Genomic DNA, 24,304 nt, shown 5'->3' with positions numbered 1-24,304 from the left:
CGAAAATAACAGGATTTTTTGTGATTTGAAGTATAGTGATAATTAAATTACAAACGTAATTATTATCGTTGTTAATGATATTTTGGTCAAAATGAAAATAGGCCACTGAGGTTCACATTACTCTTTAAAAGCTTCATACTATTGCAGACATAGCTAAGAAAATCTTTCTTATAGGCTAAATTACCTCAGTACCACTTTATACTTATGCTTGTACATTTTAAACCCTCTCTCTCTCTCTCTCTCTCTCTCTCTCTCTCTCTCTCTCTCTCTCTCACAGGTTCTCATAATGTCCGGCTCCTTTGAAAGATGTGAATTCATGCCCCAAAAGGATTTTCCTCCATAGAAATTTTTCCCTTGACAATATTTTGGCCCCTCCAGTAGTTGCAAAAATTCGTCTTGTGATATGTAGACGGAGAATTATTATATTCATGTAACAGTGTCTCACATTTTTTGTACCTCTTCGCAGACATGTCTTCTGTTTTTTTCCGTAACATATTTTTTCGTTATCATCATTAATTGGGAAATCTGTTATTTTTCTCTAAACCATATGCCGGTTTGTATTCTGTCACAGACAAGAGATTCTCTAATTTTGGGTGTATTATTCATCATGTTTTAGACTAGGAACTCTTTCGTATTGTGCATAGTTTCTCTTATCCTTCGTTTTTTCACTGACAAATATTCTTATCTTTGTTTTCCATAGTGTATTTTGTTAAGGAAGGAAATTATTACCTTTGTTCGAAGTTGCCTTCTTGGGCTTGAATAATTTCATTGTCTATTTTAAATATCTTGATGGTTGAAGTAAAAGTGTCAATATCGTATTATTCGTGCAAAAATGTAACGGAGAGAGAGAGAGAGAGAGAGAGAGAGAGAGAGGAGAGAAATATCGTTACAGATCCCTTCATTCGAAAGATAAATCCATATACATTTGGGTTATGTTTCAGCAACTTGCAAAAACAAAGGCATGTTGTTACAACCATGAAAGCCTCTCACGGACAAAGGATATTTTGTGCGGCTTTGCATTCGTGGGATGAAGGTACGCTTCAGTTTTTATCATGCGTAAGGAATGTGTAGATTGCAACATAATGAGACCTGACTTTGTGGCATTGTAAAATTTCATTATTTTTATCGCCCATTTCCTGTTGGTTGGAATCCTTTGTGATGTCGATGACGGTAATCACGTTTGCTGTAATGTGTCTCTCCCTCACCATGTCACCATTTTTTTTTTTAGGTATGCGATGTCTATGCAGCGATAAATAGGATTTTTTTATGGCTTGAAATATAGTGTGATTATATATATTGTTATTGTTAAAAAAAATGAGGTTTCCCGTTGGTTTGGTTATTAAATTTGGTTTATACGTATTTTTCAAAAACCTCATACTATTGTGGACGTACGTATCTCAGAAAATACACTTAAGAAACAAGATGCTACGGTGATATTTTGGCGTTATGCTTATAAACTCAAAAGCATCCTCTCTCTCTCTCTCTCTCTCTCTCTCTCTCTCTCTCTCTCTCTCTCTCTCTCTCTCTCTCTCTCTCTCTCTCTCTCTCTCTCTCTCTCTCTCTCTCTCTCTCTCTCTCATGTCCTGCTCCTTTGAAAGATCCGAATTCATGTCCCAAAGGATTTGCCTTCATGGAACTTTTTTCCCTTTGCAATACGTTGGCCCTTCCAATAGTTGGAAACATTTTTCTGGTGATATGTAGACGGGAAATTATCATTTTCATGTCACAGTGTCTTGCTAGTTCTATACCTTGTCGCAAACAAGATATTTTTCTTTCCCGTAGCATATTTTGTCATGGTGTCATTACTAATGGAAAAATCCTACCTCTATCGGTTTGTCATTCCTTTTCTTGCCTTTTTTCATAGTATATCCCATTATGGAATGAAGTGCTTATCGTTTTCCTGAAGTATATTTCGCCGTTTATGTTATTATAGAAGGAAATTCCTGCCCATTTTGCCGAAGTATGTTTTTGTCGTGCTCCTTGTTAAGGAACGAAATGTTTTCCTTTTTTCCTACAGTGTACCTTGTCCTGAATCTTGTAACGGAAGGATATTATTATATATCTTATTACGAAAGGATATTCTTGCCTTTCCCTCATTGTAGTGTACCTTGTCGAGTATCTTTCAATGGAAGGGCTCCGTAAGGGGGATACGTCCATCCGTGCGTACCTCACACACGGTGCAGTGTAAGCGATCCTTAAGGATTTTTGCAGTAACTTCGGCCCCTACCTGCAACCCCTTTCACACCTTTTACTGTACCTCCGTTCATATTCTCTTTCTTCCATCTGACTTTCCATCCTCTCTAACAATTGTTTGATAGTGGAACTGCAAGATTTTCTTCCTCCTTTCGCCTTTCTAACCTTCTTACTGTCAGTTTCCCTTTCAGCGCTGAATGACCTAATAGGTCCCAGCGCTTGGTTTTCGCCCTAAATTGTAAATTCTGTTATATTCAAAGGTAGGATATTTTTATGCATCTCATAATGAAAGGATATTCTTACCTTGTCCCTATAGGGCACCTTGTCGTTAATCTTTTAATGGAGGGATATTCTTGCCTTTCGCCCTAGTGCATTTTCTCGTTTATTTTATCGTGGTGGGAAATTCTTACCTTTTTGCCATAGTGTATCTTATTCTGTCTGGTGACCTTGGCGTCTTCGGAAATGTGTTGATGGAAGACCTCGACAGCGGCCAGTCTCGCTTTCCCCAGCTTTTCGGTCTCGTCAAGTACCGTCCGCCACACGCTGTACACATTCCTGGGGAGAAAGAGAAAATGGGAAATACTGCAGTTTTTCGAAGGATTTTGGAGGTGTTTGGATGATTTGCGACAATACAGAAAACACGCTTCAGCGTCATAAGAGAAGAAATATATGTTGTGACGGATGCCGGGCTCCGTCTGGTCTCTAAATCTTTTGGGTCTTTCTTGTTACAAGTGAATGAAAGTCTTTAAATCGTTAAATCAATGTAAGGAAAGAAAGCAGCTTTTATACAAAAAAGATATCAGTTATGGTACTCCACTTTGGAATAGTCTCATTGATTTAAATTTCTAAATTAAAATACATTTCATAAAACCTATTCAATAGAATATTAGTTTGTTTTTTCCTCACTTGGTATTTCTGTGAGTCATATCACATTACCGTGATTCATATACATACATCGAGCTACAAATATCTAATTCGCTCTACCTCGGAATTAATATATTTTTATATATGTTAACCGAAGGGGAATTTTTTAGTCGATAAGAAATTATCGACTAAAGAATTCCCCTTCGGTTAACATAATTATATGAAAATATATTAATTCTGAGGTAGAGCGGATTAGATATTAAAGGACATGTGTAGCTCTATGTCGGTATTTCTATATGTATCTTAGTTTTAGTTTGCCTGCTGCTCCAAAGAAATTTGTGAAATATGAGATTTCTTATCTTCAACTCATCATGCTTCCTCAACTCTATTTTAGCGAGGTCATAAGGTCATACCTGTACTGCTTGCTAAGTAAATATTACATGAATGTACTAAAAGCTTGAGAAAACGTACAACATCTTGAAAACTTCATTAAGCGTGCCGAGTGATTTTCCAAAGAGCTCGTCCGCGTGGATTTGCAAAATTCTGGGATTATTTAAATGTGCAACCGATTCACCAGAAGACTTATGAACCAAAGATTGTGTGACGGATATTAATTTGATGTAAAGTTCTGACATAAGACTTTGTGCCAGAGTTTACGGAAAGTTGGTAGCGCAAGTTTCTGCTGTCATACCGAGTTTTGGGAAAAGTAACCAAGGTTTTCATGGTCAGATGATAGGCTTCTTGAAATGTTTTAGCCAGATTTTAATTAATATATGCGGTTTCGTAGTATTTACATCCATGCCTTGCGCATTACATTCAGAAGAAAAATTAGTAGTGCTAAGAGCTATATGTACCAGAACATTTATTATTTGGTCAAGTTGATTAGGTCAGGAATTGTTGATTTGCTGATTTATGCGTTTATGCTGGACCTTGTGATATCTTGAGGATTACTTGACTTAGTTTTTCATGTAAGTTATAGGAGTGATGTGCATTAGGACCTTGATATTCTATGTTATAAATAGAACTGGAAATCATTGTAGAAAACAATGGTATTTAACATTTCTGTTAGAAAAGGACTTCAAGCAATTCCCTCTCTCTAGATTTTCATACAGAACAGTGTCATAGAATTACACGAATGCGGATGACCGTTGTAAGTTGAAATACATATTATGTGACATGTAAAAGAGGACAGACTTATTACGAATGCAGAATTTAAGAAATTGCTGCAACACATAAGAGGTATGAAACGAATAGAGATTTTCGAATATTTAGGAAGCAGGGGTAAGTCATTGAGAGACCTCTTGGAACAGTCTGCAATTTATGTTGGAAAGCTGTCAAAAATCAAGCTGTAAAGAAACATGAAGGAAATCGACTTTCCTTCATCGGTGTTGACAAACTTTACTCCTTTGCGAAGGCTGGGTCAGAGCCACATAGGTAGGTCTCTTGATGTCAGTTATGTTACCATGAACCGACGTCAAAAATTTGCCGTAGAATTTCCCCTACTTAAGAAAAAAAAAAAGAGTATGGAAAAAAAGACATTCAATTTTTCAAATTCTGGATATTTTGGTCAATTGCAGTATTTTATGCGAATGCACATGAACTTTGTGTATACCGCATGAGGAAGAAAGAGTGCCATTTTATTGCTACCAACTCTGGCGATAATAAAGAAAAATAAAAAATTGTGACTAAAAGTGAAATCGAGATCGCATGAACCTTAGAAAAATAAGATAAAGACTAATTCGTGGAAAACAGGCCATAAAGATTTCTGGTATCCGGAATTATACAAATCCCAAGAGGAAGAAAAACAGTAAGCGACCTGTTGCTGAAAGTGGTACCACATGAGCGCAAAGAGTGTGAAGACCACAATGCTGGAGTGAATTTTAAGTGACTTCATATCAGGCACAAGTCTCTCTGCATACTCAGTGCATGTGGTAAAATAAGTAAACAGAACAATTACCTCCAATTTAAAATAATAGGTCACAGGTATCACAGCTAATAGATGGCTGTTACTTCTCACTTCATATTTCTTGAGATACAGGTTCTCGAGGAGCTGTCTTTTCTGTAATTTCTGTGAGATGTTAATGGCAGTCGCCATCCAAGTTGTTATCAATTTAAACCGTTTTCTATTTTTATGTGTACAGAAGTAAGATAAACTCCAGTAGATCAGTAAATTTCACGGAATGGGAAAAGCTAAACGGATGGTGTAATTCGTCCCACTAATTACCGGAAATGCACGAGATCGATCAGGGAAACAAAAGTGGTAACCGTAAACGGGAAACGAAATGCGCAGTTTGTCTTCCTAATTACGGAATTTTCACCGAATCAATCAAGGAAACAAATGCCTCTCTCCTGGAAGAGATATTGCTCCGGCTGAACGGCGTGCCATTAATCTCCAGCTCCCTTGAAATGATACCTGGAGGCATTGCTTCCTTGAGAGTAATACCGCGGAAAATTAGACTGTCTGTTTGGAGGTACGCGGGTGAAAGATGTTGATTCGTCATAAATTTCATCGAACAATAGGACGCCTGCAAGGACAGATGCACCTACAATTGAAATATTTATCATGGAGCTCGTGGGAAAACCACCTCTCAGTCAACTGAGAAATTGTCATACAATAAATCAGTTTAGATTAGTTTAGATTGTCGAAAATACTCTCCCGAAAGATATACGGGTAGAAGTGAATAGATCAACTTCGAAATGGGAAAGAAACTGGAATATAGTCAGTAGCTGAAACTTACTTATAACCATTAAGAGGTATTGTAGAGAAATATTGTCAGCAGTGATATACGTATAATTGGTAATGACAATTATCAACACAGAATGAGTCTATAGAAAATAGTAAATATATAATTTGCTGCTAAAATTAGTAGTAGTCTTGAAGTCATTGGCAAATGGAAATATTTGTGCCAGAAAGTACCTTCAAGCAAGCAAGCTCAGTCCATATAGGTGTGGAAGGCCACGTTAGAGTAGCCCCGGCACAACCCCAAGATTTTAGAAAATTTATTATTGCTGTATTAGGCAACTGAATAATATCTCAGGTCGTCCAGATTGCACCAATAGCGGCAGAGCGCGATCCTCGTTGCCAAACTGTTCAAAATTATTAGATGGAGGGGACCACATCTCGGCCAAAAGTTAGCAAGGGTGGGACAAGGTCGTAACACCTCTCTACTTCATAAGCGTGCGAAGATATCGTTGATTGTGTTTTGCTAAAACGGCTACGTAAATCTTGAGTTTTTATTTTATAGAAATTATATCCATCCAGTGGATAAGGCTTTATTTTGGAAAATGTCTGGTCAAAGACATAGTTTAAATCTCTCTCTCTCTCTCTCTCTCTCTCTCTCTCTCTCTCTCTCTCTCTCTCTCTCTCTCTCTCTCTCTAGGGAAAGACTTAGTATTCTCCAGAGCCAAAATTTCGAGTACTTTAAGTAGAACAAACTTTTGCCAGAGGATTATCCCAGATCACGTATGCACCGGCATCTCTCTGTCCTTTGTCTCTATATCACTTTGAAACATCATTAAAACTCTTGTCTTAGTAAATTAATATAGTTATTTTTATCCGATTGTTATTATACATCTTTTGGGTGAGTATTTCTCTCAGCATGTAGTCAGGTTATTCTCTGATAGATTGCTTGCACTCTACTTGTTTGATTAAAATATGTTCACATTAAGACTAACGATTAGCTAAAATAACTAGAATTATATTTCCTCTATAAGATGAGAGACAATACATGGCTTTTATTTTTTACGGTGTTTATATGGGACCATTCATTCAAATATAGTATTAATATATATATATATATAATATATATATTACACTATACATAATATGTGTGTGTGTTTATGTATGTATGTAATGTATGTATATGTACAGTATGTGTCTGTCGTTTGTCATTAGTTTTCCCAAGATATCTCATTTTTCAATTGAAGAAGAGGCATTGTATAGTACACGTAAGCTCCTGTCATATATCTGACGCTGTTATATTGTATTGCAAAGAATTTGAAACTAGACGAAACTGGAAAATAATAATCATTAACTTTATATCATCTAGTACATTACATTCGTGGCTAGGCTCAGAAGCTTCTTAACAGTATCACTCTTTATATTTTGTTCTTTATTTTGGGACTGATTTTTTTGTTCCCTTCCTTTTATTTTCTGTTAAGAGAAGTAAATCGAAATAGAGTGAACGTTACTTGAGAAGTTATTCACCCCAAGGAAAGGTTATTGTAATGTAGTACTTTGTATCGTTAAAGATGATGGTTCCAGGGAATAAAAATCTTCTACATTAATATTTAACACTAGTTTTATGATAAAAAATTGATCTGTTAGTTGCATGTTGAAGAAGAGTTTGTGATTTAAAGATGAGGTTTTAATATTATGTAATATGATGTAATGGATATGTTTTGTTTTAATTTAGGCAAAAGCTGCCCTGATAGAAAACAAAAGAAAGGGGAGAAACAAGTATACAGTATTGTCCAAATTTAGCTGAAGGTGGCAGAAAAGAAACCATAATGAATCTTCATTTACAATATCAGAAATGGTTTCCTCAGACAGTCAGGAATTGTGTTATCTCGGCCAGTCATTGTCTGGCTGTTACGCTTGGGACCTCAGCTGCAAAAAAAAAAAAAAAAAACGCTATCTGCAAACGTTTTCTGGAAGACACATCGCCCTCTCTCAACCTTTGCTTTGTAAGATAAACAAAGATCCCTAAGGTATTGTAATGGAGGGGTTTTACTTCTTCCTCCTCCTCCTCCTCCTCCTCCTCCTCCTCCTCCTCCTCCTCCTCCTCCTCCTCCTCCTCCTTTCACCAGATCCTCCCCCGTTCTTCCAGAAAGAAAGTGGCTTCTCATGTCAACCGCAGGGATGAACTGCAATCAATAGCAGAAAGGCACTTAAAGGGAAATTTAAGTGCGATTGTTTGTGGTTGTTCATTGTTCCTTTTCTACATCAGTTCCCCAGAGATCAATGTTAAAAGCGGTTTCGTATATTCGTAATGAACAGACATACATACATACATACATACATGCATACATAGTATGGTATATATTCTATATATATATATATATATATATATATATTATATAGTATATTTATATTTGCTCTATGAGATGTAGGTCGTTGCACGTGTGAGTTCCAGGCCATTCAATTCAAGTAAGGTGTTAATTCCTTAAGAAGTCTAACCCACCCGTTGCATGTGTCGTGGGTAGGTATTATACGTGTATATATATATATATATATATATTCATATATATATATATATATATATATATATATATATATATATATATATATATATATATATATATATATATATATATACAAACACACATACATATGTGTGTGTGTGTGTGTGTGTGAGAGAGAGAGAGAGAGAGATAGAGAGAGAGAGAGAGACGAGAGAGAGAGAGACTGATTAAATCTTTCACTTCCAAGTTGGTCCGTATTGTGTATATCAGAAAATTATGACTAATCTTGATATGGATTGTTTTTTCTTTCTTTTTTTTGACAGTCATCAGTTTTGGGAACGAAATTTGTCATTCAAATCCAATTCATATAAATATTTCAGTATCTGTTTTCAATTCAAGCAAGTGGTGTTTATTGGCATATGATCTTTCAAACCAAATAAATCATTGTGATTATGCTATCTCCTTTGCCTTTGAACAAAGTTGTTTAGGGTTTGGAGTTTGAGTACAAATGGGATAATGGCAGAATCACTATCCAAGCACAATATTGAATTAATACATTCCTGCGTTTGTTATTTGATTATCATAACGAATTTTTGTATTTGTTGTAAATTCACTTTCATTTTCAGAAACTCTCTCTCTCTCTCTCTCTCTCTCTCTCTCTCTCTCTCTCTCTCTCTCTCTCATTATTTCTATTTGTTGTCTTAGTTGAATTTTCTATATATAGCCCTCATTTAATCGCAGAGAACAGGATTTTGAAATTAGCAGAATGTATATGACCTAATATGTAAATGGAAGGATCAATTGTTGTTTTGATGCTCCTTAAAGATGTCGTTGAATCCTGGACTTTCAGAATCTTATTTGGTTTTTAACTTGATGATGTGCCAGCTGCGTAAAATCCTAGATGTGTTCACACGTTTTAATGTTACTTCACAAATTGTTAAACGTCATGTGTACTTATCTGCATTTCGGCTGCTACCGCAAGAAAGGGATGACGTCTGTGATTTATGCTATCAGTATATATTGAAAGAAGAGAGAGAGAGAGAGAGAGAGAGAGAGAGAGAGAGAGAGAGAGAGAGAGAGAGAGAGAAAGGTTTCATGTCCTTCAAATGCTTTTAGACTTTGGCATTTTGATTTCATGGGTACTGCATTATTTGTTGGTTCACCTTATCCTTTAATTCGTTTCGTAAATTACGGAAGAGCGCACTCTTCCATTTCAGTTCGTTTTAAAAGGCATTCTGCAATTTTAATCAATTTTAAAATGAATCCAATAATTTTAACTCATCCTAAAATTATTAAGCTTTGTCCTGCATGTGACAGTATTCGCTATTTGAATATACGATGCGTCGAGTTCATATTTTACAGAAATGAGTGCATATTTGAACCCTCGTTTCGATTTAGATGGCACCTATCATAAAATATAGGAGGACAGTATTATAACGTAATTGTGCTGTCAGCCCGAATAGGTTGTCTGTCATAATTTGTTATAAATAATTACTAATAAGCGATAATATACTTTAAAATCTTCTTTATAGGGTAACTTTGGCTAGAAATTCGCCAGATATAGAATATGATGAAACTTTTGCAATTAAGGCACAGACCAAAAGGGGACGAGAAGCGCGCGTGCATGATTGCTTGGACAGTTGTCAGATGCAAAACACTTCTTGTTGAACATAACACGATAGATAGCCAGTATGCAAATTCAATGAATAGATAATTATTATTATTGACTGAATAAAGGTAAACAAAACTGCATATCGTAAAATATGTTAATACAGGAGTAAATATGTAATTTCAGTATATCGCGTATTGCAGTCAAATAATAGAAAAATTCAGCATATGATATTATTAGATTTTAGATTTATTTATAAGTACACTAGTATATTTTGAATGAAAACATCAGGAAATGCCATGTGTCCATAAACAACTGTAAATATTTGATGTACAGAAGCCTAAAGAAATCGCTATTGAAAAACACACGAACTAACAGTTCTTTAGGTAAAGCGTATAAATGTATGCCTGTGTAAATGTATACCTGTATGACTGGATGTAGTGGTCGCTGCTCCGGTCGTTCTGTACCTGTTATTCGTATCGCCACAATTATCTTTTTGGTCGACATGATGTGAAGTCATGATTGAGAATATGTGTAGATTAGGTTTAATAACTAAAACTATTATACATGTATGTGACATATAGATATATATATATATATATATATATATATATAGTAATATTATATATATATATCTATATATATATACATACATCTTAGATATAGATATATATATAATATATATATATATATATATATCTATAATATCTATATATTATATAATATATATCTATATGTTATCATCTAGATATATATATATATCTATATATGCGATATATATATATATAGCATAATATATATGCCTCTATACACTCTATATCTATATATGATCTATATCTATAGATATATATATAGATATCTATATATATATATATAATATATAATATATACATACATATAGCATATATATATAGATATATATATATATAATATATATATATTATATATTTATATATTATATCTAGATATGTATATATATATCTCTGATCTATATATATATATACTAGATATATATATATATATATATATATATATCATAATATATATATAATATATATATATCTTATATATATATATAATTATCTATATAGATATAATATATAGATTATAATATCATATATATATATATATCCATTAAAACATTATAGGATATAATATAGGCTAATTATTATTATATCTATCATATAATATATAAATCTAATATATATTATATATATTATAATATTATAATATCATGTAGTATATTATATAATATCTATATATATATATATATAGACATATATATATATATATATTATATAATATATATTAATATATATATCTATATATCTATATATATATATATATAGAAATTTGTAAAATTTTAAATATATATAGATATATATATGAGCATATATATAGACACTATATATATATATATAATATATATATATATATTATATATAAGTTACCCACATAAGATATATAATATAGAATATAGATATAATTTAAATTTAATATATATATATTATAATATATAGAGCGTAATATAGATATATATATATATATATATATAATTATTAAATATATATATATAATATCAATATAGGAATGCCACAGGAAAATTATAAGAGGAAATCTGTACCGAACGCTTTTGCCTTTATTGAGGCATTGTCGAGGAATTCCTGATTAAGCTCAATAATGTAGTCCCTTCTATAAAAATACTGTAGAGGAAGAATTGTAGTTTGAATAATCTTGATTCTAACAGTTCCATAGAAATGATAGAAATTTCGCCTTTTCAAGCTTTGGAAGATCAATTAACGTTTCCTCCTTTGTTCTTTATTTTTCCAATCACCATCAACTAAGGGATCTACGTGTCTGTAGCCCGCAGTTTATTGACGCTGAGATTAAAACTATTCATGATATTGCCTAGATACTAAAATACCTAAGGCCTTTAGTAGATGTAGCATGAAAAAGAGCCAGGAAATTTTTTTTTTTAACTAATGACAAACTTGAATTTAGTAAGCATATCAGTCTCAAATTAACATATGATGAAAGGTTTTTAGAAGTTTGTAGAATTTTAAAGCTTTCCAACATAAATAGTGTTGTCAGTAATATTAATGTTAAGAGTTTAGTAAAGAAAAAGTCTAAAGATGTTTCTGGCTGCCTATATGAAATTCCTTGTAAAAATTGTGACAAAATATATGACAGACAAAATGGAAATCACTTTCACAAGGAATAAAAAATCACCAATATTCTGTGAGACCTGGCCAAATACCGACTGCATTATTCGTACATATGAGAGATTTGGTTCATCCTGTTAACTGGCGTCAAGCAAGAGCCCTAATCCCGTGTAGCGACGCAGTTAAAAGGAATAGCATTGAATCTCGTTTTATTAAGTCTAATAATGGCAGTGTTGTTAATTTAAGTCTTTGTTTGTTTAAACTCGGTGCCTTCATAATTGGAAAAAGTTGCAGATAAATATAAGCAACAAAATTAATATATTCAATTTTATACATATTTTTGGACTTTGAATGGCTAAGCTTCCGTTTCTCCTATGGTTAAATCTCTGGTTTTAGTTTGTGACCATGTAATCTCGGATCATCCTGGATTATCTTTTTGATTTTTAGTCTTTTGACAGTTAACCATCTGGTATTCTTGATCTTTATGTTTACCTTGTAACCTTCTTTCCAACTGTATTTCATTTGTGCCTCGACAATACCTCAGGAAAGGCAAAAGCGCTCGGTACGGATTTCTGCTTATCTTTTTCCTGTGGTATTCGGGTATATAATGAAGTCAAATGCACCTATTATATATATATCTATATATATATATTATATATATATATATATATAGTATTATATATATATATATATCATGATAGATAGATAGATAGATAGATAGATAGATGATAGATAGATAGATAGATAGATATATGTGTGCGTGTGTGTATATGCACGAGTATATATTCGAAGATGGGTTCATAGCGTGTGTTGTGTGTTCTGTAAGTATACAGGAGTGAAGTGAGAAAAAATAGAGAGTAAATGGCAAATGAAGTGGTGAGTGGCAGAGACAGAGAGGGATTGGGGGAAGTGTCTTGCCTTGAGTTTGTTAGGACTGAATACCATTATTTATTAACATTTACTTATGTACACCTGACGTTGTGGTTGAAATAGCTGTATATTATGTATTTAATAGCAACATTTTCTCTTGAAAAGATTTAGCGTTCCCTCAGTTTGTTGTTGTACGGTTCCTTTAGTCATTTGTACTAACTGAAGGGTTTTACAGTCCAATAAAACAAATCTACGAGTTCTCTTCCCCTTTTTCATTTTGTTTAACTTTCTTACGTTATAACGAAAGGTCAGTTTTCGCTTTGTTTATGTTTGCCCTGCATTGTTCCCGTTTTCCTTTGTTTTGTCAGGTCTCCGTGTGCAATGGAGAAATGGGGATGATTGCCTGCCTGGCCTTGGTCCTTTCATGTGGACATTACCATTGTTTTATGTTGTGAGGGAGACTTTGCACCTCTGCTTTTATGTGGTAGGTATATATATATATAATATATATATTATATATATATGTATATATATATATATATATATATATATATAATATTTTTTTGTTTATATGTGTGTATGTATGATGCATGTATGCAAGTATGTATGTGATTATGTATGTTGTGTTTTTTTTCTTGTTTGTTAATAAATGCTGGTAAACATTATTTTATTTACTCTCATTCTAATCCTATTATCCCCAAAACCACAAAAGTTGCGTCTCTCCATATTTACTCATGTTTTTCTGCGTATTGTATGCATTGTTATTCTTTTTATTCTTATCTTTTAGTATCACTTCAATAGTGGCAATATAAATAACTCTTCATCCCAATTGCACTGACTAATATCTCATGGAATTAATATTCTTCCGTTGCCTTTTTTCCCTTTACCTTTCGTTTGATTATGAAGTATTGTATATAATTCTTCTTTTGTGCATTTCTATAAACGAAAGGATATTTTGTCCCTGTTCGAGGGGACGTCGAGAGCTGCTACAGACGTCCTTGAGACTCGCTTTTGACTCATGACCTTTTGGGTGTTGCCCAGCCTCTCTCTCTCTCTCTCTCTCTCTCTCTCTGACTGCTTGTATTTTGTCCTGAATTCTTTTTTCATCTCCCCTTTTATTCGTAATATCTTTGAATATATTTTTCAAGTTGGAATGCAAGTATTTCAGGTTTCATTGTTCTATTTTCCAAAGAGATAAAAAATTTTTTGTGGTTTTATCTATCAGTAGTATGTCCAGTGCTTTACTTATCTTACTTGAAGCAATAGCATCCGTAATGTTATGTAGCCATAATTTAAGATCGGTAGGATTATAACTGAAAGTTATTCGTAGGATAATAAGAGGGATTGGAGGAAAATCCTGCAGTTTGACATTTGCCGACTTTATTTCAAGGTAATAATAAGTACTAAAGAAGCTTTTTGTGAAGATGCTTATACCAGATATTTAGAAGATGCGATATTTAATTCAAGCAATTCAAGATAATTCAAACTGATTTAAAAAATCGAAAGTTATGGCCCATTTTTTTTAATCCGCAATAACATGAAAAGTCGCAAGGCTGTTCAACTTATGCATATCTATTATTATTATATTGGGAATGTTGTATTATTGCTCATAGTGGGTTGATATTCATGTAGAATAATCGAATAAAAAAACTGACCATTTTGATACTCTACTGAAGGGCTGTTTATGAAGAAAGAGAAAAATGAGATAAGTAACGGATTTTACAAAAGCTGATGAAATTACAAAACTGCAGAAAATGGGGGAGGGGGGGAGAGCGAGGATCTAAAGCAATTATTTGAACCTCCTAGGGCAGTAGTGATGTCACTGCACCTCACTTACGGTTCTTTACAGCATCCCTTCGGCCCCTAGCTGCAACTTCTTTCATTCCTTTTACTGTAGCCCCGTTCACATTCTCTTTCTCCCATCCGACTTTCCATCCTCTCTAACAATTGTTTGATAGTGCAACTACGAGGTTTTCCTCTTGTTACGCCTTTAAAACCATTTGGCTTCAATTTCCCCTTCAACGCTGCGTGACCTCCCAGGTTTCAGCGCTTGGCATGGCCTAAATTCTACATTAAGTTCAGTTCTAAAGCTATCTGAAGTGTTTTTTTGTTTGTTTGTTTGCTTTTTGCGTCATGTTTCCTCGTCCTAATAAAGTTCGATCATGCAGCAATCGTAGTCGTAGCGAGGAATCTTGAGACTCAGACTAGTCTGAGTGGCGTCTTCTGCGGCCATTGCAGTGTCAGTTGGTTTCCCAACTATGTTCTTTATTTCCCGTTTTCTGTTATTTCCTTGTCGTTACTTTGGATTTTCTTCTTTTTCCACCTTCTATGACCCCGGCTCTTGTGTTTTATATAATTTTTTCCGATTGTTTTATGATTTTATCACGTTTTATTTTCGTCTCACTATTTTCAATTCATTATTGTTGCAATATAATATTTTTCAGTGTTATTAAAGTGGTTTTTCCACCTGTGACCTTTCATAGCCGTTATTGTGTAAGGTAACAGTACTAAGTAGTTACTTTCAACTCGTAAACATGTAGATTTGTATTTAAATAAGTTCTTTTACTGAACCTAAAATATCTGGAACATATACTAGACATCAAAGATCATTTATTGCGTCAGACAGCAAGGATATGTTTCAGGTGGGTATTGGTTTTTGCTCTGTGCTCTGTTTATATTTTGTTATTATTTTTTTTTTTTTGGAGGGGAGAGAAAGAGTAGAGAGAGAGAGAGAGAGAGAGAGAGAGAGAGAGAATGTCCATGAAATTACCATCTTTATGGAACTGTTTCTCTCTTATATGCAAAAAATATTTTCCTTCAGGTAAAAAAAGGAGTCTTCTAATTATTTTTAATCAGTGAATTTTCATGGTTTGCCCTGCCCCATTTCTTCAGGGTCTCTTGCGAGTTTCACTAACGTTTGGTTACTCGTTACATAATACTTGCTATTTATGTGTTTTTGTTTTTTCGACTGAAAAAATAAATAGTGCACTCACACACACACACACACACTCACAATCATCAGACTGCGTGATTGTATAGATACGGGATACTGTCTATTTATTTATTGATGCTTATCAAGCAAGCAAATAGAAGGATTTTCCTCCACCATTCGGTAAAAAAAAAATAAAACAGTAGGTTTGAAATCAGACAAATGAGCTTGAAACCAACCAATCAGAAGGACGATTGCACATGCAAGCAATGTTTACCTCCTTTCAGGTTAATACCCTTAGCATATATTTGTTTGCCATTTGTTTTTCCTGGCGAAATGACTTACCATGCCTCGGACCCATCTTCCAGTCTGATGTCCGGAACGCATGCAATTTTCCTGTTCTGGTAGTTGGCTGCGATTTTGCACAGTGCCTGCGGGAGACAAAAGAAGTGGCTGTTAGTAGTGTTCGAGAGACGGGCAAATTGATGAATCGTTTTGAGTAATTAGAATATCAGTCATTGAGTTAAACGTGCTAAAGAAAAATAGGAAATGGTTTATAATTGCAGGCGCAGAATGGACGAATCGTTTGGGTAATCTTAATTTCGATGTTTCCGTTCGGTGCGAAAGTAAAAATGGAATATTCCATTTCGAATCCATGTCTCATTAAAAATTATGGCTACATCGGCAGCAGCCGTAATTTTTTAATGCAACACGTATACGAGAAGGTTTCCTTCCAAGATACACAAATAATTTAGCATCCAAAATAATTCAGACCTAAGTTCTTCACTCATTCTTTGAGGACAGATTTCTTTTTAAGGTAAATTTCATGCCATCAGTTGCTATGTGTGTTTGTGTATAGCTTGTTTGTGTGAGGTGTGCATCCTGGTAAAGAGTGGAAAAGTACTGTATGGCGACACCTTGGAATTCACCAGCTGCTTCTGATTGCTTGAGTTCTGCCAGCTTCTAGGAAGTAAATCTATCACTTTTTTAAAGTTTACGTCCAACTCCGCCTCCCCTCCTTTTCGTCTTTTTACTTACATAAAATCTGATAGAGTTAGGTAAAGGGATTCAGTGTTGCGGCGCAAACGTTTGCATAAATCATCAAAAACCTTTGGAGACCGTGAACCTCCACCAAGGCTGAGTCCAAACACAAAAGTCCCCTAGGCGCCACCACCCCCCCTCCCCCCCCCCCCACCCCGTCTCTCTCTCTCTCTCTCTCTCTCTCTCTCTCTCTCTCTCTCTCTCCAAAGTTGCACTGCGATTTCTCACTAGACTTCACCGTCTTTTGCTAGTCACTGGGTCCACCTCCGATAAAATTTCCTGAAAATCAAACAGTTGGGACCAAAAATATAACCATCTTGGCGGAAGTAAAAATAACACGAGTGATCATCACCTCAGTGGATATACTATAATATCCCTGAGTTGTATTCAAGAATACGAGGTCCACATCGAGTGTTTATGTGATGGCTCTTCGAAGAGAATTCACATCAAAGGAAGCTAATTAGGCGTATAAATTCTGAATTATGACTTTAATCTATAATAACCAGAAGTTTCATGTGCATCTTACATTTTTCTACTTGTAGAAATTGAAAAAGACTGAATCTCCATCTCTTCAAGTGAAGCTGATCTATAGCTGGTTCACTTAAAGTAGATTCTTGGGTGGGCCTTATACCTTCGAGACGTTGTTTGGCGGGCGCTGATTGGTCGGGAGCTGCCTACCTCCCGGTACCAGCCAATCAGCGGCCGCCAAACAAACGTCTCTTAAGCATACAGCTCATCCAAGAACTACCTTAAGTGAACCAGCTATAATATAGTAGGTACATATAGCTTAAGTTTAAAACTAGTTTCTATGTAGGACGGTGATATCAATAGTGCGATAGCAGGAAATGTCACCGTGAAGTGAAGAAGCCTTAACAACAGAATTGAAATCCACTTCTTACGGGATGCAATGAGTATTTGCCTTATTAATGGAATATATAAGCCTTTGCACTTAGAGGAAAGACCTAAGCATTTATAATACCAAAGACTAAAACCTTCACATGTTTGAACACTTAAAGTCTTTGCTCCGGAAATGTAGCGCACTTCACATTATTGTCTCTCAGACGGGGGAAATTTTGCAAATAAAATAATGAAAAATTAAAATCACTTAAACCTCCAAAAAATAATGAAAAATTTTAATCACTTAAACCTCAAAAAATAAAATGATAATTCAAAATTAAAATCACTAGAACTTCAAGGTCAGATGCGTGTGTTGGTTAAACTATAACTCTAGCCTCAAACCGTGCAATCATTTGCCTTATGAGTGCTGGAACTCAACTCACAGAAATGGTGGAAACCGATGATATTCGGACACAGGGCATTTTTATTCCTCGGATAATAAAAACCTTTTCTAAATACTGGAAGTGATTGCCAGTGAAACGCCTAACACTTTCTTTATTTGAAATATAATCCTGGCAGTATAAAAGCTGACTACCACCGCGCAAGCAGTTAGTTTTAATTAGCTGACCTGACGCTTCACCGGCTGCACAGTATGAATGTGACAGTGGCCAGTGTCTCCTTTCTCATCATGTTTATGTGTGCAAGTATGTTTATATGTTATGTAGGTATATATATCCAAATATATATATATATATATATATATATATATATATATATATATATATATATATGTATATACATATATTTGTGTCTATATACATGGATGGGATAGATACATGTATGTATGGTATGATATATAAGTATTTTAAATAAAATGTGATATATATAAGTATACTTGTGTCTATATCAATATAGGATGGATATATTATGTATAAGTATGATATAAAAATAAATAAATAAAATGGTGATATATATACAGAGCTAACAAGTCCTGACTTTCTTTCTTTTTTCCAATTCTAATATTCTATCAGGTATTAATAAAGATATATACATACACAAGCACACAGACATACATACATACATATATACATATATATATATATATATCTATATATATTATATATATATCATTTATATATATATATTTAATAAAACCTGATAGAAAATGGTAGAATTGGGAAGAAACTCAGCCTGTTAGTTCTGTATATATATTAAATTTTATTTCAAGATGTAGATACTTACATTTATTATGTGCTCTCAAAGCTAAAGATAAAATAAACGACTTGGTATAGATAGAAATAATTACCGAAAGATGAGGCCACTTCTATGAGCGGGTTAGTTCTTTATAGAAGTAATTAGACTTAATATCTTGCAGTTTTAGAAATTAGAAATAAGGGATATCTCTCTCTCTCTCTCTCTCTCTCTCTCTCCTCTCTCTCTCTCTCTCTCTCTCTCTCATTAATGCCGAAAAGATTTCGACAAAAGAGATTTCGAGTGTACGCTTAACGAAGCAAAGGACGAGATAAGTGGTTCATTTACTGTTACTAGCGTTTGAATAATGATTTTGAAATGTTTAGATTTGTGTAAACTGTAGGCAAGATATAGTCTGTATAAACGGTTTAAGCATGTGTTTGTTTATTCAGTATATAATATGCTGAACTAAGTATGATTTTATTTATAAACTATACATCTTACACACACACACACTCACATGTATATATGTAAATATAATATATATAAGTGTGTATTATACAACAAATGAATATATATATATATATATAATATATAATATATATATATATATATATCTATATATATTATAATATTATATATATATATAAACATGTACTTATGTATGTACGTATGTATTTTTATACGTATAAATTCTTTTTGGGAATAGTGACAGAAACACATAGTTATGGCGCAATAAATATATCTTAAAAATACATACAAATGTCTCCAGGCCTGTGAAATGAAAATAAAATATTTTTTAGATATTTTGTATTTGAATGTGGACGGCTTCAAGAGGAAAAAATAATAAAGGTAAAAGTGGATAAAAATGGAGATGTAGCTGCGAAAGGAAATCTTAGGCTCCTCTCTTTAAAAAAAGAAAATAAAATAAAGGCAGAGGAAAATAAAGGCAGGAAGAATGAGAAAAATAATGATTAGACTTGTATCAAATGAAATTTGAGTACAGTGTATTGAAATTGCAATATTTGATGTCACAGGAAATAGAAATAATTGAAATTAATGAATGTTTATGTATATTCAAACAAAGTTCATATTTGAACGTAGTAGTAGGCAAAGAAACCATTGCAGGGTATGGTTTAAGTTTTCTGTTAAAAAAAAAAAACTGTCCGTCCGCACTTTTTCTGTTCGCCATCAGATCTGAAAAACTACTGAGGTTAGAGGGCTGCAAATTGGCATATTGATCGTCCACCCTCCAATCATCAGGCCCTCCAAATTGCAGCCCTCTAGCCATAGTAGTTTTAATTTTATTTAAGGTTAAAGTTACCCATGAACGTGCGTGTGGCACTGCTAAACGTGCCAGACGCACGTACAGAAAACTCAATTATTCCGAAGAAACTTCGGCGCCGTTTTTACTTGTTATTATTTGCAACAGAAATCTCCAGACCTTGTGTTGGAAAATGGTCCATCACATCTTTCAGATATTTTGTAGGCGTTCGCTCAGTTCGTAAACAACATAGAAAATACTTGCATTTCCATGTCGTACTTTCCATGTTTTTCACGAACTGAGCGAATGCCCATAGAATATTTAAGAGATGTGATGGATTATTTCCCAAAACAATGATGTATGTAAGGAGTATGTTACTTAATATAGACATTATAATGCACAATGTTATGTATCAATGATAATAAATGATCAACACGATAGGGCTCCAGGAAAATAAAAGTACAACAGTGGCCACTTCCACAGGCTTGCTTTAACTGGTAAATCATGGATGAAATCCCCGCGCAGAAAAAGTTGAACTAGTACGTTGGTTACATCTTACTCTAACACAGAAGTATCATCAGTAATTCACTTAACCCCTTACACACATTGCATCTTTTACAATTCCTCCTTCACGCCATATATTAAGGACTTTCGAGGATCTTCTCTCCTTCCCAACTTTTGAGTTTGAGTTATACACTGTTCATTGGCCTATTATCCTCAGTTCTATTCTAACCTTTTTACCGCTTCCTTATGCATCTCCTTATTTCTCACCTTTGCCGCTCCCTTTACACCACATGAAATATGCAAGTTCTCAAACTGCATCAATCCACTTCCATGAGGAGAAATGAATTAATAATCGCTTCATATATTCCCATTTTGGCTTCCATAGACAATGAAAGCCTTTTTCTCAAGTCTTCTCTCATCCTATCTTCATCCATTCAATTTGCTCTCTAACCTCTACAGAATAAAAAAAAAAAAATGGCGCTCTTATGCAGTCCATGTTAGAATTCATTACTCCATCTTCCACACACACACACACACACACACCACACACACACACACACACACACACACACACACATATATATATATATATATATATATATATATATATATATATATATATATATAAAGGTAATACCACAGGAGGGAAATGAAAACGACCCTATACTAAAGGCAAGACTAATCAGAATACTAGTGAGAAACACAGTACTGGTAAGCATATATAAATGGACATTACAGAATTAACAAAAGGTCCAGGTCACTTTAAAGAAACTAAAAAACGCCCGTGAGCTAGATTAAAGATTTAAAAGCAGCCACCCACACTTGGTCACAGGTAATTTAGTCAGAAAACAATACATTTTGTTTTAGGAACAAAGAGGCATATACAAACGGACACTGCAAAATTAGCAAAATCCCGAAGGCTAGATTAAGGATTTAAGAGCAGTCAAACACATTGGTCAAAGGCACAAGTTAATTGGAAAAACAATACACTTTGTATTGGTAACAACATGAATTCACAAAAAGTGTTCAGACATTGAGTGGAGAAAAGAACATAAGATATGAATATAGCCATCACGTTTTATATCGTGATCAAGTTATTTATCATATATATATATTATATATATATATATAAATATATATATATAATATATATATATATATATATAAAAATTTCTATATATATATATATATATATATGTATATATATATATATATAGATAAATTCTATATATATATATATATATATATATATATATATATCTATATATATCTATATATATAATCATAATTACACTTACACTTACGATATTCATTATAAAATCTACGTATATGGTTCATAAAAAGTTTACCTTAGAGTAAACAAACTGAAATAAGAAGCAATAAAACGTCGAAGCTCTTGCCGAGAAAGTCAGGTGGAAGGGCGTAACCTTAATTATTGTAAACGACATTTTCCTAATTACAGAAGATTTCCAAGAACCGAACTTGTTGACGGAAGGATTGGTAATGGGGGTCAAATCCCTCGATTTTACCTGCTCGGAAATTATGTCCTCGCCCGGAGGAAAGATGTTCGAGGAGAGAGAGAGAGAGAGAGAGAGAGAGAGAGAGAGAGAGAGAGAGAGAGATTGATTAGGGATACTCTCTTTGAATATTTGCTGAAAGGCTATTAGAATTTTTATTTTCAAAACGGGAACATTCACGCGTTGAAGAAATATAAGTTATAGTATAGGAAGGGACGTAAAAACACACAGGAGACACAGACAGACAGACAAACAGATTGGGTCCTGTTGTTAAAGTATATATAGGTAAAATTGGTCAGAAATTATGGGGGATTCTCTCTCGTTCTTACACACAAACTTTTTCACAGTCATGAACGTGTAAATGTGAATTTATGTGTGGATGCACGCCTGATAGATAGGTAGATAGATAGATAGACAGATAGATAGATAGATAGATAGATAGATAGATAGATAGAGAGAGAGAGAGAGAGAAAGATTGATTTAATCAATGTGCTCTGCCGTCAAGCCTGGTAAGGATATCACTTGGAAAAGTTATTTTTGTTATCACCGTTCATCCTTCTGAAATAGCTGAAGTTAAAAGCATAAAATTATTTGCCTCATAATATAAGTTTTGTTGCATTTCTCTTTTGTAAAGAGTTTCAAATACTTTTAAGCTATTTAGCTTTCGAAGATTGATATGGACGTTAACGTTAAGTCAGTGCAAGATATAAGAGGACATTCTTGCCTTTGTAACCGATTTTAATTTTTTTCTTTTTTGACTGCACTAATATTTCTGAATGGTAATTAGGTCAGTGGATTTAAGAAAAAAAAATTGTGCAGATTCTGGGTAAGTCTTTTAAATTAGATATGAAATATCATATAAGGTTAGCTGCACTTCTGATTTTTCAGTTAGGTGCTAATTATTTCTTATTGATTTGGTTGTGATATTTCATTGGTATTTAGTTTTACTTGGATCTTCTGTGAAGACTAGGTCTGTTGGCATCTATTCATGGTAGAAATTTAGATATTAGACATTTTGGAGTGGAATGTTATGTCGTTGAATTGAATCATTCTGGAATAGAGGGTACGCTGGACATTACTGTTGGGTCACGGAGGAGCAGAGAGGAATTTAAATAGTTTTATTTAATCACTTCCTAGAGTAGCAGGGGATTTCTTAAGAATCCCAGTCATCCTTCAAAGCTCTCGCTCAATAAAGAATAAGTCCCGTTTATATTTCTCGAAGGGTTAGCATCTCTTGGAAAAGCGAGTGATTTCTTTGCGTCTTTTGTCATTCTTCATATTTTTTAGGAAAGCTTAGAGGGGATTTTAATTTCGAAGGTTAAACTTAAGTTTACTAAATTACTAATTTCAGTGATAAGAGCATCACTGGTGTGTAGTAACGAGGCTTGGATATGCCACTGACCACTTTCGTTCCTGTTACTGTACCTCCTTTCATATTCTCTTTCTTTCATATTGACTTTCCACTGTCTCCTAACAATTGTTTCGTATTGCAACTGCTTTGAGGTTTCCCGCCTGTTACACCTTTCAAACCTTTCATATATATACTGCCAATTTCCATTCCAGCCCTGAATGATGTCATAGGTTCCAGTGCTTGGCCTTTGGCCTAAATTTTATATTCAACACTACTTTTAAGCCACTGATCAGAAACGTTGGATTTGAGTCGATAACCCAAGGCGGATTTAATGATCTTCGAGTCTTGAAGCCGAAGTCAAGTTGGCCGACGCAGGGCAACTACTTATTCACGGCACGTTGCGTGGGGGCCAAGAAGACTCGAGACGGTTTGAGGTCACTCCGGGAGGAATGAAGATCATAAGGGAACGGGATTTAGAGGGATTAAAAAACACGATGAATATCAGTGGAAGAATGATTATTACAGGAGAGTGACGAGATGGAATAGCTAGGGTGCAATGAAAGGGATGAAGGTTTCGGGAGACCGAAAAGAACCAACCAACGTTTTGGGGGGAATTATAGGAACAATTGTAACAGAGGATGTGTAACAGAAGTTTCACGGTGACCGAAGATTGCTCGTTCTTTTCATCATAAGATCTACTTACAGTTTCTCTCCTACTATTTTTTTTTTCTTTCCTGTAAGCTCATGCGGGTAACTGGTTCTATTCCATCCTGTTCAAACTTAGCGGT

General features: G+C 34.0%; 1 protein-coding gene across 36 annotated transcripts in view; it reads right to left on the bottom strand.

The window, feature by feature from the left end:
- LOC135222911 (protein nervous wreck-like) overlaps positions 1 to 24,304 on the bottom strand; it is a 342,896-nt gene that overhangs the window by 82,358 nt on the left and 236,234 nt on the right. For all 36 annotated transcript variants that reach the window (XR_010316383.1, XM_064261335.1, XM_064261308.1 and 33 more), the window contains exons 4-5: positions 16,157 to 16,242; positions 2,604 to 2,748 (exon numbers count right to left, since the gene is read on the bottom strand). Coding sequence is in view for 35 of the 36 variants with exons in the window: in XM_064261335.1 (XP_064117405.1) it covers positions 2,604 to 2,748; positions 16,157 to 16,242 (231 nt within the window). In the remaining variant the exon portion in view is untranslated. The remainder of the gene's footprint in view (positions 1 to 2,603; positions 2,749 to 16,156; positions 16,243 to 24,304) is intronic.

Source organism: Macrobrachium nipponense, chromosome 8 (assembly GCF_015104395.2).
Source record: "Macrobrachium nipponense isolate FS-2020 chromosome 8, ASM1510439v2, whole genome shotgun sequence".
In the NCBI taxonomy this organism is placed as follows: Eukaryota; Metazoa; Arthropoda; class Malacostraca; order Decapoda; family Palaemonidae; genus Macrobrachium; species Macrobrachium nipponense.
Note: the sequence above shows the minus strand (reverse complement) of the source record. Positions and strands in the feature narration are given on the sequence as shown.